Source organism: Carcharhinus amblyrhynchos, chromosome 20, assembly GCF_965287045.1.
Source record: "Carcharhinus amblyrhynchos chromosome 20, sCarAmb.v2.hapA, whole genome shotgun sequence".
In the NCBI taxonomy this organism is placed as follows: Eukaryota; Metazoa; Chordata; class Chondrichthyes; order Carcharhiniformes; family Carcharhinidae; genus Carcharhinus; species Carcharhinus amblyrhynchos.
In genome coordinates, this window is record NC_137343.1 from 23,002,045 (window position 1) to 23,017,586 (window position 15,542).

General features: G+C 38.8%; 1 protein-coding gene across 2 annotated transcripts in view; it reads right to left on the reverse strand.

Annotated features, from left to right (window-relative positions):
* The window catches only part of LOC145355823 (RNA-binding protein EWS-like), a 34,444-nt gene that overhangs the window by 14,945 nt on the left and 3,957 nt on the right, over nucleotides 1–15,542 (reverse strand). For both annotated transcript variants that reach the window (XM_080208224.1, XM_080208223.1), the window contains exons 3-9: nucleotides 14,359–14,410; nucleotides 14,088–14,211; nucleotides 12,122–12,299; nucleotides 10,209–10,373; nucleotides 8,422–8,618; nucleotides 5,470–5,650; nucleotides 486–520 (exon numbers count right to left, since the gene is read on the reverse strand). In XM_080208224.1, the coding sequence (XP_080064350.1) occupies nucleotides 486–520; nucleotides 5,470–5,650; nucleotides 8,422–8,618; nucleotides 10,209–10,373; nucleotides 12,122–12,299; nucleotides 14,088–14,211; nucleotides 14,359–14,410 (932 nt within the window). The remainder of the gene's footprint in view (nucleotides 1–485; nucleotides 521–5,469; nucleotides 5,651–8,421; nucleotides 8,619–10,208; nucleotides 10,374–12,121; nucleotides 12,300–14,087; nucleotides 14,212–14,358; nucleotides 14,411–15,542) is intronic.

Consider the following 15,542-nt stretch of genomic DNA (forward strand, 5'->3'; position numbering starts at 1 on the left):
ACATCTAGATCTAAAGTCCAAGCACCTTTTTGGTTATTCATTCAACCAAGATGCACTGCAAATGCAAGACCATATCACGTGAAATAATCTTCAGTGAAATTTAAAATTAACAATTTTACTTTAAAAAAATAAATACCCCCATTTAATTATTTTAAATAATAAACCATTTGTTATTTTATACCACTTCAGTTAAGTGGTAATTGGCTTTCTATATTCATTACCACTATCAGGTAATTTGAAACCCATTTTAATGCAAACCCATCACTCAAGTGATTATTCACTTTATACATCCATATTCACCACTGTATCAGGTAATTTGAAACCCATTTTAACGCAAACCCATTTTAATGCCAGCAGGTGACACCAGTATATATACATATGCGTTGAATTTTGTATACAAGAAAATTTTACTACGCAAAACATTTTTCCCCACAGACTTCAAACACAAATGTATTTGACTAACCATTTTAATACTAAAAACTTACCACCAGGCTTACTGAAGCCACCCCGGTCGACACCGCTGCAGGGACAAATATGAAGAAATGAAGTATTCCCTTAAGCCAGTACCTCTTGAGCCTAAGGCTCAATGATGAAACTCGTGCCTCTTTTAAAGCACTGGCTAAGGCTCTGAAGTTTCACCAGTTTTCATCTGCGAGTTTGCCTTTCTTCATAGTAGTTCTCCTAAAACTTTCGTACACCCTCCAAAACCATTTATACCTTCACTGTTTGACTTGCCAGTAACAGGGTTCTCAACAACTAAAGTTGGTGCATGCAGTTTTATAACAGAACTGTTAAGTAACCATTAAAACTGTTTTACATTACTCTTTAACTTCCAATTAAATTACATATTACTGTATATAATAAATACCATGTTTACATTACAAGTGTACAATACCATGCTTTTATGTATTACTCCACTTGCATACACCATACATATTTTTTTTGTCCATACATATGTAGAAAACGTGTCTAGTCCCATTTTTCAATATGCTGCCGGCTCAGTCAAAATAGTTTAAAGTATTGAAGTGTAAACAAGGCTCTCACTTTGTAACCTGTAGCATATAAATGCGACAAAGCATGTTAACATAGTTTCCATATTCAAGCATTTAAAAATAAATACTGTATTGGCATAATTAAAACTACATTCTAATACTTACCTGCAGACAAGGGAGTGAAAGCAGTATCGTACTGCTTAGGCTCTGTATTATAGTTAAATTCTTCCACAGAAGAATAAACTTGTATCACGTCAAATGATAAACTGCTCATAGGGCGTTTTAACTGCATCCACTATAACCCATCCCTTAAGAAAAAAGATATTACATTCAACTAACCCACCCTTTAAATCACCCAGGATAATACATAATCAATCCAGGTAAAATGCATTTCCTTCCATCCCTGCCCCCAAATTTATTACACTTTAACCTAATTTCTTGTTTTTAAAAAAATTCACCTGCTAACAGTGCACCTCAAATACTATTTTATTACACTATTCCCCATATTAAAAAAAAATCAGCATAACTTTGAAAACACAAATCTACTCCCTCACTGAAGGCCCAAGGTGGGGGAGGATGGAGAAGAGGGAGGGTGGAATCATCCCATTTTGGAAGAGGGAAGGCAAAAGATCGATTCAGAAATTTAAACGAGTTAGAATACTCATATGCCTTTAGGGTTCATTCTTAGGGAGGTTGTATCCACTCATAATACACAAACAAGATCGCCGAGAATGAATGTACTTTGACTGATTTTGCCACAGCAGTTTTCAAGTTTGGTTCACAATGACAGCATAGGAGAATGCAGGTGCAATCCTCCAAAACTGAATTGATGTTTATTTTGGGGCTCCAAGTGAAGGCAGAGAGCTTTCTTGCAAGTTAGGGAGCAAGTAGATGCTTTGTCAACAACACTTGTGAACCTCCAATAGCTAGACTAACTCTTGTGACCAGATGGTAATTTTCTTCCACTCATTGTGCATGGTTCAGAGAGAAAAAGAAACCACACACACCAAGTTGTACTTGGCTCAAAATTATTTAAAACAAATTTGTAGAAATAGGTAATTGTACATTGATTAAACATGCGTTCAACAATTCAAGGATACAAAGGATGTATAAATCCTGATCAGATATTAGAAACCCATAAAAATGGTGATTTTATACAGCTCTGACCAACTTTATGAAAATTTAGCAAATGTCTCATTTGCGGTACCTTATGTTACTCTAGCTATATCCATTTTTTAGAGCAACAAACCTTCTAACTCAAATAACGTACCGCCTGAATTTTTATGAATTGAGAACAAAAAGAAATTGTTGCTTCCTTTCTGTTCAATAATATATTTCAAAGCCAGAGGCTCATGTTAGGATACAAATCCCCAGGTGCTGGAAACCAAGTTACCTCATTGAAGTAATCAATTATGTGATGGGGCAATACAGCTTACAAGCTACACAACCAGATAACGGGGATGACAACACAGCCCATTCTGCTCCACAAGTGACATCCATACTTTCCCACAAGGTTTAGGAGCATAATCACTAGCTGATTTTTCCTCCCTAGCTCAGTGAGATGAAGGTTAATTTTAGTGCTCCCACTATTACTCGGAGATCAGATAATTCAGCACCATTGATAAGACCTTTGGGGCAGCATCTAATTATGTGCAGCCTGGCCACACATTGTGTACATTTACTCACAACTGGTCTTTAAATATAGCCCAGTAAGTCACATTTGTATTTGAATATCAATACAGTCACCAACATTTCAAATTGGTCTGCTTCAGATACTAGCAGGGTATTTAATTATTGTCACCAATATGGGAAATTAAGTTTGTCCACGTGCCCATCAATGGACAATTTCTTTTTAAATCTGTTGCATTTAACAGAACCAGTGGTTATTAAAATGTATTACACCAAGTTTCCCTCGTTGGGAAGGATACCACCAAGACAATCACTTGTGTGTTTTCATTATAATGCACAGAATCGTGGGATCACAGGCAATTTCAGAGTTTAAGGCACAGGCAATGCTGCAGCTTTGATTTTGTACCTCTGTACGTGGAAAAAACAGAGGATACTTACCTTCATTTATTTGAATCCTGGATTGGCCACTCTGAGGACTCCTAATTTTGCTATCAATGTAGCAGTAATAAATGGGATACGAGTGTGTGGTGGAATGAGTGTAACAGATTTGAAATAGTTACCCAATCCACTCAAGTGCCAAAACTGCATTTACTGAGGATGCCAAGAGTCACTCGAATACCTTTTAGTGGTCACCAGTATGTTATAATAAGTAACATCCAGTTGCCAGGGTCAGTGGAACTAGAGTATGCATACCCATGGTTGTGCATTATATGGAATAATTCTCAGTTAAGTGCTCAAGAAAAAAACACTTACCAGTTTTCAATGATAAATATGCACAAATTTTTCCTTTATTTTCCTTTCTGAAAGCACTAGCATGTTCTGGGATAAGGTTTGATTGCCAACAGTTTTCTGATGCATCATCCAAATGACCACTCTTCACACAAGAGTTTGACAGCAATGTTTGAGGGCTGATTCTACTCAGATATTTGCATCCCACAGTTCCAGGATGAGTCACTGAGTTATTCAACAGGAGCAGATCTGCCTAATATCCCCCCCTTCTCTCTAGCCCTTGATAATTAAGGCTAGTCAATATGTTTAACTGAATCTGGCTAATCCTTGGTTTGTACCAAATTAAAGACTTATTGGCTGTAAAGGTCAATACCACATGTTACAGTGTATGCACTCAAACCATCAGGGGAGTAAATGCTAGACTATTAAAACACCATCCCTAAAGTAAATATTTGTGCAAAACAACAGAAATTTGGTATTGGCAATTCAATGGTTGACAACCATTTTAGGCACTTAGGTGAAAAAGACAATGCCCATTTGATGAGTTGTGCAGTGAAATGATCTTGAATTGGAGATTTTTTGAAGTGTAATTTAATATACTCTTACTGGCAAGTCCAATTTTAAGGGAAAAAACCTGAGGAAAAAAACTCATATTTTCCACTGACCCTGCCTATTACTACAAGGCATATCCCGATAATGCTTTCAGCTCCCTTGTTGATTAATATATAAATACAACTGAGTTTTTAAAATGCAAAGACTATAGGGTTTCCATTGCCTATATATTCTTAGGTAAAAGCACACAAAGGATTTAGGGCTAAATGGTTTGTAAACATTACTTAGCACATCACTACACATTAAAAAAAACTACAGTAACTTCCTGGCAAATGGAAACCCTATTAACTCAAGTCAAGTTAACGTCCAAATTTAAAAGTGAAACCTTTATCGTATTCCCCTACAAAGGGAGCGCAGCAACCAGCTTATTTCTGCATTTGGAGGCTGTCAGCAAGAAAAACAAAAAACTTGCCACAAGGAGTCCAACTTTCAAAAATTGCTACATCTATTTTAAGATGAAATGTGGCATATGCATAATGCAAAGCCTATGCTGGCACACAGTAAACAAATGCACATTAAAAATGAAACCCAAGCTCCAAATGAAACTCTAAATGAATTTAACATGGATGTAACACTTGTATCCCACAATTTTGTTTTATTAATTTATATTCCTCAGAAATTAAGCAAAATACCTAGATGGAAGAAGATTCCAAGCTTTTCCTTTTTCCAAAATAGGAACTAAATTGATGTAGTTATGTTTGAGAGAAACTCCAAATTTCAACACTTTGCAAGAAATGCACATTGCGTTCTCACCTATCCTAAGGCAATAATGTTTTTTAAAAATTGGGAGACAATATTAAACACTTAAAAGCAAGTGTTTCTTTCAGGATTAAAGGTTTCACCCACAAAAAGGCAATGTCTGAATTATGTGGATCAGTGATTGCTGCACTTTACACCATATCTTAATATTTTAATAGGTAAAATGTTGGAAAAGTAATTTGGATTATGGTTGACTGAGGTGTTGACCAGTTTTCAACCACTAGCATATGAATTTTCTTATTCTAGAAAACAATTTTAAAAAGAGCCATAAGACAAATTAAATAATTCTGTCTGAACATTTACTTTCTACTTGAGGTGGTAATTAGATTAAGCTCATTGGTAAGGGTAAATTATTCCACAGAGGTTGGACATTGCCTTTGGAAAATTAGAACCAGGGCTGAAAATTGCAATCATTTTACTTAATGAAATTTCAAATGAAATTTTAAAGTAGGCCACTGAAAGATTTTCAAAAAGTTTTGAAAAAAATTTTAAAACAGGCCACTGAAAGATTTTCAAAAATTAGATGTAAAAATATGGATATATTTATTTTACAGGTAGACACAAGCTTTAGAATAGGGACATCTGGTTCTCAAATGACTGCAAAACAGGTAACTGGAACCTGGCCAGTTCTGGGAGGACATTCTGCGAGGTACTTCAGAAAGGCTAAATACTTTCAGCCCAGTGCTGTTAATTGTTACTTTGGGTTTTTTTTGGTATTAATTTCTCTAAAAGAAAGAGGTCATCTTACCCCATGCCACCTCGTCCACTCCGACCACCTCTACTGTAACTACTTCCTCTGCTTCCTTGATCATAGCTCCCACGACTTCTGCTCCGATTGTCAGAGCTACTGGTTGGCGCTCCATAGCTACTCTGGTCTTGTCCGTATCCACTCATATTATTAGTGGATGGCTGCTCCTGCCTGTATGTACCTGGGTAACATTTGAGTAGTTAGTTTCTTAACAAGCAATATATGCATTTAGACGTAAAAAGTTGTCACCTTCTGTACAATTTACTCTCTGTTCCAAGATACTGTTTTTGAATTTACTTTTATTTTGCATTATTATTCATGATTTAAAAAAAGGATGTGTCAGAACCGTGGTTAAATCTAAATGAATTTGAATTAAATAGCCATTTTGTCAATTGTTCATTTTGAACACATCTAGAAAAATTTCAATTGAGTTAGAAAATAGTGTTATTGCATTTGTCCAATAAAAGTCACCGCTTCCAAATTATTAACTAGCAACTGGCTTTTTGTCTTTTGAGGAGCTTATGTCTCTTGCTGGAAATATTAACAAAATATATCAATATTCTCATGGCGATATGTAAAATCTTAAGAACTGGACACAGCCCTTCTAAAATGGCTGAAACTGTTTGTCTGCGACCCAGAAACAGAAAGAGCCATCTGGTAGTATCAGGGAAGCTCACCTCGTTATTTCTGAAGCGATACTAACAACACACCAAGGTTTTCAGAGAAAACAAGATAAAGACCACCTGCATTTCAGAATCCAGACTGACCAACTGCTAATCTGCCAGGACAAAGGGTCCTTTCCTCAAGGGGGACCCAGACAAGGGATACACATCCTTTGTTAAAGGTGGCATGGAGAGATGGGAGTCATGTGACAAACCTGCAGCTGGTGGAACCAGTAATACTGTCTTGCTGTAAAGTCTCAGCATGCAATACTACCTAACCAACAGCACCACAGAAAAGTATATATTAATGATTTGGAAGAGGGAAATTAATGTATTATCTCCAAATTTGCAGATGATACAAAGTTGGGTGAGAGGGTGAAACGTGAAGAGAATGCAGAGGTGCTTCAGCATGATTTCAACAGGCTAGGTATGTGTGCATCTGCATGGCAGATACAATATAATATGGATAAATGTGACATTATCCACTCTGGTAGCAATAACAGAAAGACAATTACTTGAGTAGGTATAAATGAGAGGTGGATACTCAACAACTTGGGATCCTCGTGCACCACTGAAAGTGAGCGCACAGGTACAGTGGGCAGTACAGAAGGCAAATGGTATGTCGGCCTCCATAGGAAGAGATTTGCTTATAGGGATAAGGATGTTTTGCTGCAATTTTATAGGGCGGCCACACCTGGAGTATTGTGCACAGTTTTGGTGTCCTTATCTGAGGAAGAACGTCTTTGCTATACAGCGAGTACAGCGAAGGTTTTCCAGGTTGATTCCTGGGATAGCAGGTCTGTCATACAAGAAGAGACTAAGTTGATTAGGATTAAATTTGTTGGTGTTTAGAACAGTGAGAGGGGATCTCGCAGAAACTTAAAAAATTCTAACAGGGTTGGACAGGGTAGATTCAAAAAGAATGTATCCAATGGTGGTGGGGAAGTCCAGAACTAGGGTCACAGTTTGAGGATAGAACTGAGGTTAGGAGAAATTTCTTCACCCAGAGAACGGCAAATGAGTGCAATTCACTATCCTGGAATGTAATTGAGGCCAAAGTGTTGTCTGATTTCAAGAAATTAGATATAGCTCTTGGGTTAACGGGATCAAGGGGTATGGGGGGGATAGAGAAAGAGAGAGAGAGGAGGAGGAGGAGGAGGAGGAGAGAGGGAATCAGGATATTGAATCTGATAACCAGCCACGATCAACCTTAACGGCACAGCAGGCTCAAAAGGCTGAACGGCCTACCCCTGCTTCTAGTTTCTACGAGTCCTGCCCAGACTAAATACTTGTCCCCATCTACGTCGTTTTCACAGGAACTTCTGTACCATCACCTAAGTGACTAATGCATCTCTTCAATTCCTATCCCATCATATGAAGTCAATACCACAAGAAAATAAGCAGAACTGAGGTATTTCTGAAAAGGGACATCTTTTATTAAAGCTTTTCATTTTGGACCTAAGGACACTTTGCAAGAATACAAATCCAAAGGATAGCAAATTTATACAGTATGAGAAGAGAGTGCTGATTGGCTCACACCTCAGTAAAGGCTAGATACCTCAACAGACTTTTTTTCTGGGCTCTGTACCCTTGTGAAAACAACTGTGTTATGGTGGTTAGCACTGCTGCCTCAAAGCACCACAGACCTGGGTTCAATTCCTGGCTTGGGTCACTATCTGTGTGAGTTTGCATATTCTCTGTGTCTGCGTAGGTTTCCTCCGGGTGCTCCAGTTTCCTCCCACAGTATAAAGCTGTGCTGGTTAGGTGCATTGGTCATGTTAAATTCTCCCTCAGTACACCCGAACAGGCACCAGATTTTCACAGTAACTTCGTTACTTTTGAATGTAAGCCTACTTGTGACTAATAAATAAACTTTAGCACTCTTTTACTCTACAAGTGTAAAGATGGCAACAGTGCTACCTGCCTCCCTTGTTTATGTGTGCAAATGATCTAACCCTTTTCAATTGACTGTGTGAATTGTATTACATCCAAATGGAAGGGTTGGGAAGCATACTAATGCTTATAGGGGGAAAGCAAATTAAAGAAACACCTGTTTACTGATGTGTGTGTGTGTGGGGGTGGGGGGGTGGAAAGAAAGAAATTAGTGTAGGTTAAATTAACCCTCCCCACCCATAATATTTTCATTGCTTCCCTTCCTATTTTCCACAAATGATGACAATTACTCTTGTCTAACTAGGCATAATAAAACATCCAAAGCTAGAAATGGGATATTACTACCATCACATTAGAGTTGTGAGAGACACATACAAACACAAATACTTTAACTTACTGTACTGGCTTTGTTGGCTATAATCAGTCTGTTGTCCGTAGCTAGATTGTTGACCAAATCCTGAAGGTGGTTGCTGTTGGGTGTAGCCTCCAGTTGGGGGCGGTGGTGGTGCATAGCTGCTCCCTTGTTGTCCATAGCTGGCCTGCTGGCTATAAGTACTCTGATCATAGCCAGTCGCTTGAGTGGTGCTACTGTAACTATAAACAAAGTATGTTTTTGGCAAGTGGGTCAGTAATGAGAGGTCATAACTTTTAAATCTGGGCATGCCAGGCCACATTCCCTAGAAGTGACCAGTGGCCAAAATGATTGAGAAGGCATATTACATGTCTGCCTTCAACAGCTGGGCACTGGGTATAAGAGTTGGCAAATCATGTTGCAGCTACATAAAACCTTGGTTAGGCCGTATTTGGAGTACTGCAGTTCTGGTCACTACACTACCAAAAGGACGTGGAAGGCTCACCAGGATATTGCCCGGTCTCGATGGTGTTGACCAGGAGAAGTTGAATAAACTAGGATTGTTTTCACTGGAAAGACGGAGGCTGAAGGGAGGCCCGATTGAAGTCTACAAAATTATGAGGCATGGACTTTTTCCTAGGGTGGAAGTATCAATTACAAAGGGATGCAGGTTCAAAGTGAGAGGGGGAAAGTTTAAAGGAGACGTGCCGGGGGGGGTGCGCTTTTCATACAGTATGGTGGGTGCTTGGAACATGCTGCCACTGGTGGTGCTGGAAGCAAGTACATTAGCAACATTTAACAGGCATCTGAATGGGTACATAATTAAAGAAGAAATGAAGAGAAAGATACAGACTTAAAAAAATCCTTCTGCCCTTATTAAGTTTAATTAGGGCATCATGATTGGCTCAGGCTTGGAGGGCCGAAGGGCCTGTTCCTGTGCTGTACTTTGTCTGGGAATTAAGAGATTTCAGAAGGTTGAAAGTGTGGAATCATATTCCATGGAAATTGCAAAAGGCAACAGACATGGGCTTGGGAGACTGATTTGCAGGAAGATGTTTTAAAAGCTGTAATGGAGGTGGCATGGTAGCAGGGGTTAGCACTGCTGCTTCACAGCTCCAGGGACCAGGGTTCGATTCCTGGTTTGGGTCACTGTCTGTCTGCACATTCTCCTCATGTCTTCGTGGGTTTCCTCCCACAGTCCAAAGATGGGCGGTTAGGTTGATTGGCCAAGCTAAAATTGCCCCTTAGTGTCCTGAGATGCGTAGATTGGGGGGATTAGTGGGTAAACATGTAGGGATACGGGGATAGCGCCTGGGTGGGATTGTGTTTGGTGCAGGCTCGACAGGCCCAATGACTTCCTTCTGCAGTGTAGGGTCTCTATGATTCTTCTTTCTATGAAAAGCTGGGATGCAAAAGAGCTGGCATAGATAGGATGGGTCAAATGGACCCCCTTCTGTGCTACAAGTAATCTGCTGTTTTACAAAAATTATAGCACAGGAACAGGCCCTTTGTCAGAACAAAGCACAGAAGCAAAGTATTCTTTGTGCAAAATATTTCTATCCACCCAACGGTTCATCAAAATTATTTGGTGGCAATTAACTGAGCATTCAGGACGTGAAGACTGCTAAGAGTTAACTGATCTAGAGGTCAGCGGCCTTACAATGCTCTACAGGCAAGTGTTTGGGGGGAAAAAAAATTGTTTGTAAAACATCCCCCAATGAAAATAGGTTCTCTCCAGGCTTCATGTGACAGTTACTGAGGGAGCCTTCTAAACAACTCAATTTGACAATACCTGAAATTTCCTTAAAATACAGCAGCCAAACAATATTTACCTTGTAGGAGGGAAAGATGGAGGGGCACTGGGAGGCTGAAGAGGGTAAGCACCATGCACACTCATTTGAGGGTATCCATAATTTGTCTGACTGTATCCCACACTGGACTGGGCATACCCAGTACTTGGTTGGCTATATTCATCCTGCTTTGTAGTATCTTGCGCTCTGAAAGTTAAGTGGGTAATTAGACATGTCTCCTCCACTTTTAAAAGAGAAACAGATTCTGTGCACGGCAAACATTTTCAAATTAATCAAATTAATGCGTCTACAAAATGAATGTGCATCATCAGAATGTATCCAACCAGCTCAGGATCCAAACCTGAAATTTTCAACAGGGTAAATGTTCACCACTTCATTCCTTTCTACATTAACATTTCTTATTTCATCAGTGATTACGATTTACTTCCTAATTTCTAGCAAAGCTTCCAATAGCGATCTTCTCAACACTTGGAAAAAAGAATAGTTTTGATTTGAAGCAAAACATTCATAGTATCCAACTCTTAGGATAGTTAAGATCAAATTAATCATACCTTGTACTGAAATTAGTCATTGATGAATATACTTTTGTGTTTCCAATAATCAAATACAAGTGAAATTATTTGAACTTTTTTTAATATAAGGATACTTTGAATCACATATAGACCAATTGTGCTGTATACCTGTAAAAAATTTTCAACATTCGAAATATTGCAAAAAACATGCACATACTTACATTAGAAACAAACAATAAGTACAATATAGATCAAAACAAGGTATGGAACTATAGACCTCAATGGAAAAACTAAACCACAAAAAAGGATAACTCAACTATGCAGTTTAAAACATTGCGGTAATGGCTTCTGGGAACAGCAAAAACCAAGGGAGATTCAGTTGTACTGAGACGAGGAAGAGGAAAGAGTTGCATCAGAACTTGATGATTAATTGCATTCAGATGATAGGCATTAATTGCAGACTCATGTGTCCTGATGAAAAGGTTGCTGCACGTGCACAATATAAACAGCAGTTTGAATGTGGCTCCAACTCTATGCTTTGCCACCCCAACTACCAGAATTCTAAAGATTTAAAATTAAGTACACACAAACATTTCTGCAACAGCAGGTGTAATTCGGAGATAGGTCGCCTCCTGGTGCCAGTGCTACAAATAGCTCTCGGGTGGTTGTATAATATTGAAAGGGTATGAAGGCAAGAGCTCGTAGCCCATACTGGTACCAATGAAGAGAAAGGAGAGATCAATTGTAGAGGAATAGAAGGACCTTGGAGTGCATGTATAATAACACCTGAAGTCAAGTCAAGATAGACAAGTGATTAAAGTAGCAAATGGGGGAGGGGGCGGGGTTATGCTACAACTGTATGAAACACAGTTTGGTCACTGCTACAGCATGGCATAAGCTCCAGTCATTATATCATACAAAGAGTGCGATGACACTAGGGTAGAGAAGACTTACGAGACTGTCACCAGGAATGGAACATCTTAGCCTCGTCTCCAACAGATCTTACCTGAGCCCACCCCCCACGCATTTACTGGCTCAGGAGTGATCTAATTCAAGTGTACAAAATTGAAAGAGGTTGGTGGACTTTCCCTTAAAATATAACAAACGAGGGCATAGATTTCAAGAAATTGGTAGAAGGATTAGAGGGGAGGATTTTTGTTTAAAAAGAGGGTGAAGGGAGTTTGAACTCAGTCCAAAAGGATGGTAAATGTAGAAAATCGTATTGCAACTGTAAAGTACTTGGGTATGCACTTACAACTGTTGTAATCTGTTTCATTCGGCAGACACTATAGATTGAATAGCCTGTTCTTTTGACAGATGTGGGTGCAGAATTTGAATTTGGAAGTATACAGCTCCACTTATAACTACCAACAGGCTTCCTTTCCCTCCTTTGCTGAAATTTTATAAGTGTGAGATATATACCTGGTAGGCGCAACGGTTGTAGCTGTGTGCTGCCCATATGCAGCATAAGTAGGCTGTTGACCATAGGTGGGCTGCTGCCCATATGTAGCTTGAGGGGTGGCAGCACTGTCATATCCAGTTGTGCTGTAAGCCTGCACAGGTTGGCTGTAAGCCTGAGGTGCAATTGGTGCACTATAACCTGTTCAAAAAGCATAGTAAAATTTTTTTTTATTTTCTCTACACCTCTGAATTTACACAATGCACAAAAACATAATTGAACAACATCTATTTTACGGCATTTAATGTTGAAACATGTAAATGCTACTCATTGTACTATATTGTGAATTAGCTGGATAGAAATGTGCAGCAATATAAACCCAGTACTGTACAGTACACCATCCAATACGCAGGCTATATAAATGTAGTCATTTCCCCTGCCCCACCCCCTGAATAGAATACAAAAACGTGCATTTTTATAGTGGCTTCAATATAGTAAAATGCTCCAAAGTGCTTCAGAGGCCTGAGGAAGAACATACACCAGCCATGGAGCAATTAGGAAACATGAAGGTTTTGAAGGTGATCTTAGAAAGGACAACAAAATGGAGGGGCTTGGGAAGGGAATTCTAGAACATGAAGCTCAGGTTAGTGAGAGCTCAGCTATTAATGGTGGATTAAGGGAGTATGCACATGAGCCTGGAGTCAAACAGATGGATCCTCTGGTCAATCATATCTCAAGGCATTGCCTCCCTAATTGCTAGAAACATTTCAGTACTTCTCTCCAGTAGTTATTTTGCTTGTGCAAGACCGTACAATTGGCTATTTAACAGCAATGGGCATTTAGCCAAGGAAATGTGGCTCTCCTAAACATCAAGTGCACATGTCCAGATTTCTCAGTACAGTAACAAACTGAAAATCAATTCACCCATTCCTCTATCCCAGGAATAAGCCAAGATAATGGCTTTCAGCTAGACAACAGAATGCTGTTGTCTAGCACAATTATATGCCTCCTTATTCATCATGGATTTTCTGATACTGCTCTTTTTGGTTGAGCAGAAAATTCTAACTAATTAGAATGACTATTCAATAAAAGGCAATTTGGCACTGAGTTGAAGCAGAAAGGAATTCACCGAAAATCACCTAAACTAGTGCTGTCTTCAACCCATCCTTCCAATGTTGTGTCTCCCAAATTCAACTAAATGTGAATGAGGGGTAATCAAATGCCAAAATAAACAATATTGTACATTTCTACCTCACTATATAGTGAGCTATCAATATGAATACCACATACATCCCCTTAAGTTTGTTGTACTATCCTCCTGTTTCCAACGTTACATCGGGAGGTAAACAATTACCAAACTCAACTGCAGCAAATAAAAAGGACCTAGAATTTAACTGGTGGAATGGAGGATGTGAGATTTTTCATAGTATGCCTACTTAAATTGTGGAGAAATCTCAATGGGCCTTGGTGGGATAGTGGTCAGTACAGATTCAATGGGCCAAATGGCCTCTTTCTGTACTGTAGGGATTGTATGATTCAGTGTCACCATAGATTACGCTATTTCAAACTTGTAATGTTAGGAACTGTAAAAACTGTAAAACAAAGGGCCAGTGGTTTAAGTCTTGCTACTGATTGGTGCAATTTTAGGTGAATTATGAACCTCCTTGCGTGTGATTTACTGTCTCCTGTAGCACAATGATGCAATACAAGTCCAGCAACAACACCGAGCATGCATGACAAAATGAAGTTTCACATCTTTTGATGTAAAGCAGTAATGTGACAAAACAAACAAATCATGCAACAATGACCAGGCACTCTAACCTGCACTTGTCCCTTCTACCCAAGAACAACAGACAGCAGTAAAAAAAAAGATACAGGTTCAGAATATTATAAATATCCCTTCTACCTAAGAAAGTAAAGACAGGAGTAAAAAGATTATAAGTAATATATTCGAAGTGGGGAACATTATAAACACAGATTAACTCTTACCAGTTTGAGGTTGCCCATATGCAGTAGCATATGCTGTCTGTCCGTAAGCTGCAGTTGTTTGCGCTTGAGTGTAGGTGGTATCAGTGGGTTGGGTATAAGTTCCATAACTTGGCTGCGCATATGCCTAGATGCAAACGTTTAGAAAAATAACTTTCAAATCAGGTCTGCAGTAGACAAATTGATAAATTTGAAAATAATTGGCAGAATCGCTAAAGATTTACTGCTAGGTTAACACAATGAGATTGCAAAACAGTTTTCTTAAAAGTCTTACTTGGGTTGTCTGTCCATATGCTTGAGCAGGCTGAGCTGCATAGGTTCCATACCTGTAAGATGAACATGAAAGTCTTCACATTGTCTAAATAACCATCATGTAACCTTTAACGCAACTGTTCTCCCAAAGACAATTCAACACAACCAGAAAGGATTAGGAAGCAAGGAACAATTAAGCATGTTTTACCATTCATTTAGATCATAACTGATTTGTACCTTAAATTTACTTACCCATGTTGATATTAAAGGTTACAGAACCAAGTTAAGTAAGTAAATAAAATTGACTTGTTTTCCCAAGTACCCCATCAAAAGCCTTCCTTGCACTTGGAGAAAAAAGGATTGGTCAGTTATTCAAAACTGAATTTCAAATGTTACTTCACTAGACAGCCCAGACTAGAGGGCATTGCATCCAGTCCAGAATCCCCAATGACTACCAAGGAAGGAAATAAGATTTATACTTTAGGCACAAGGAATAGTAGTCCCAGTTTACACCTATTCCCCTTCTAACAAGCAATCAGGTCAAAGAGATCCTTAACAGGATCCATGAAAAAGGGCTACCTAAATACGTAACGGTAGAGGAATTTGACATTAGGTCAATGATACCACCTCAAGTGCACAACATCACAGATATCCAGTATCTATTCCCATGTTGCCAAATATTTGCCAAAATATCAAAATAGCTCCCTGGGGGCAAAGCTATATAGACCAGATGGTCATGCATTCAATTCTTTGAAAGATAGCTGGCATCAGGAATTAGTCTTTGCGCCCTATGGTTATTGGTAGGAATAATTCAACTACAGGAAGTGCAACATCTGCTCGAAAACACATTGGTTGAGTTAGTTAAGGATTGGATGCTGCTGTGATTTCTATGTAAAAATTATTCAGACAATATTCAGCTTAGCCTCACAAGAAAGTCAGACAGGAGGCACTGGAGATCTGGGGTTACCCCAGACGCAACCCCATCAAAAAGCCAGCAACATCAGACTGTTAAAAAATTGTCAAACATAGGAAATGGTATTGTTTTTCCTTTCCAAACATGATCTTTGAAAACAATTAACAAGATATTTTTTGCATTGTAATATTTTCTACAAATGTCTATTTGGTACTCATATGCAAAATACCACTGACAGGCTACAACCTAAGAATAGGTTTTCAAATTTAGCTCTTCAGTAGCATAGTTTGTTT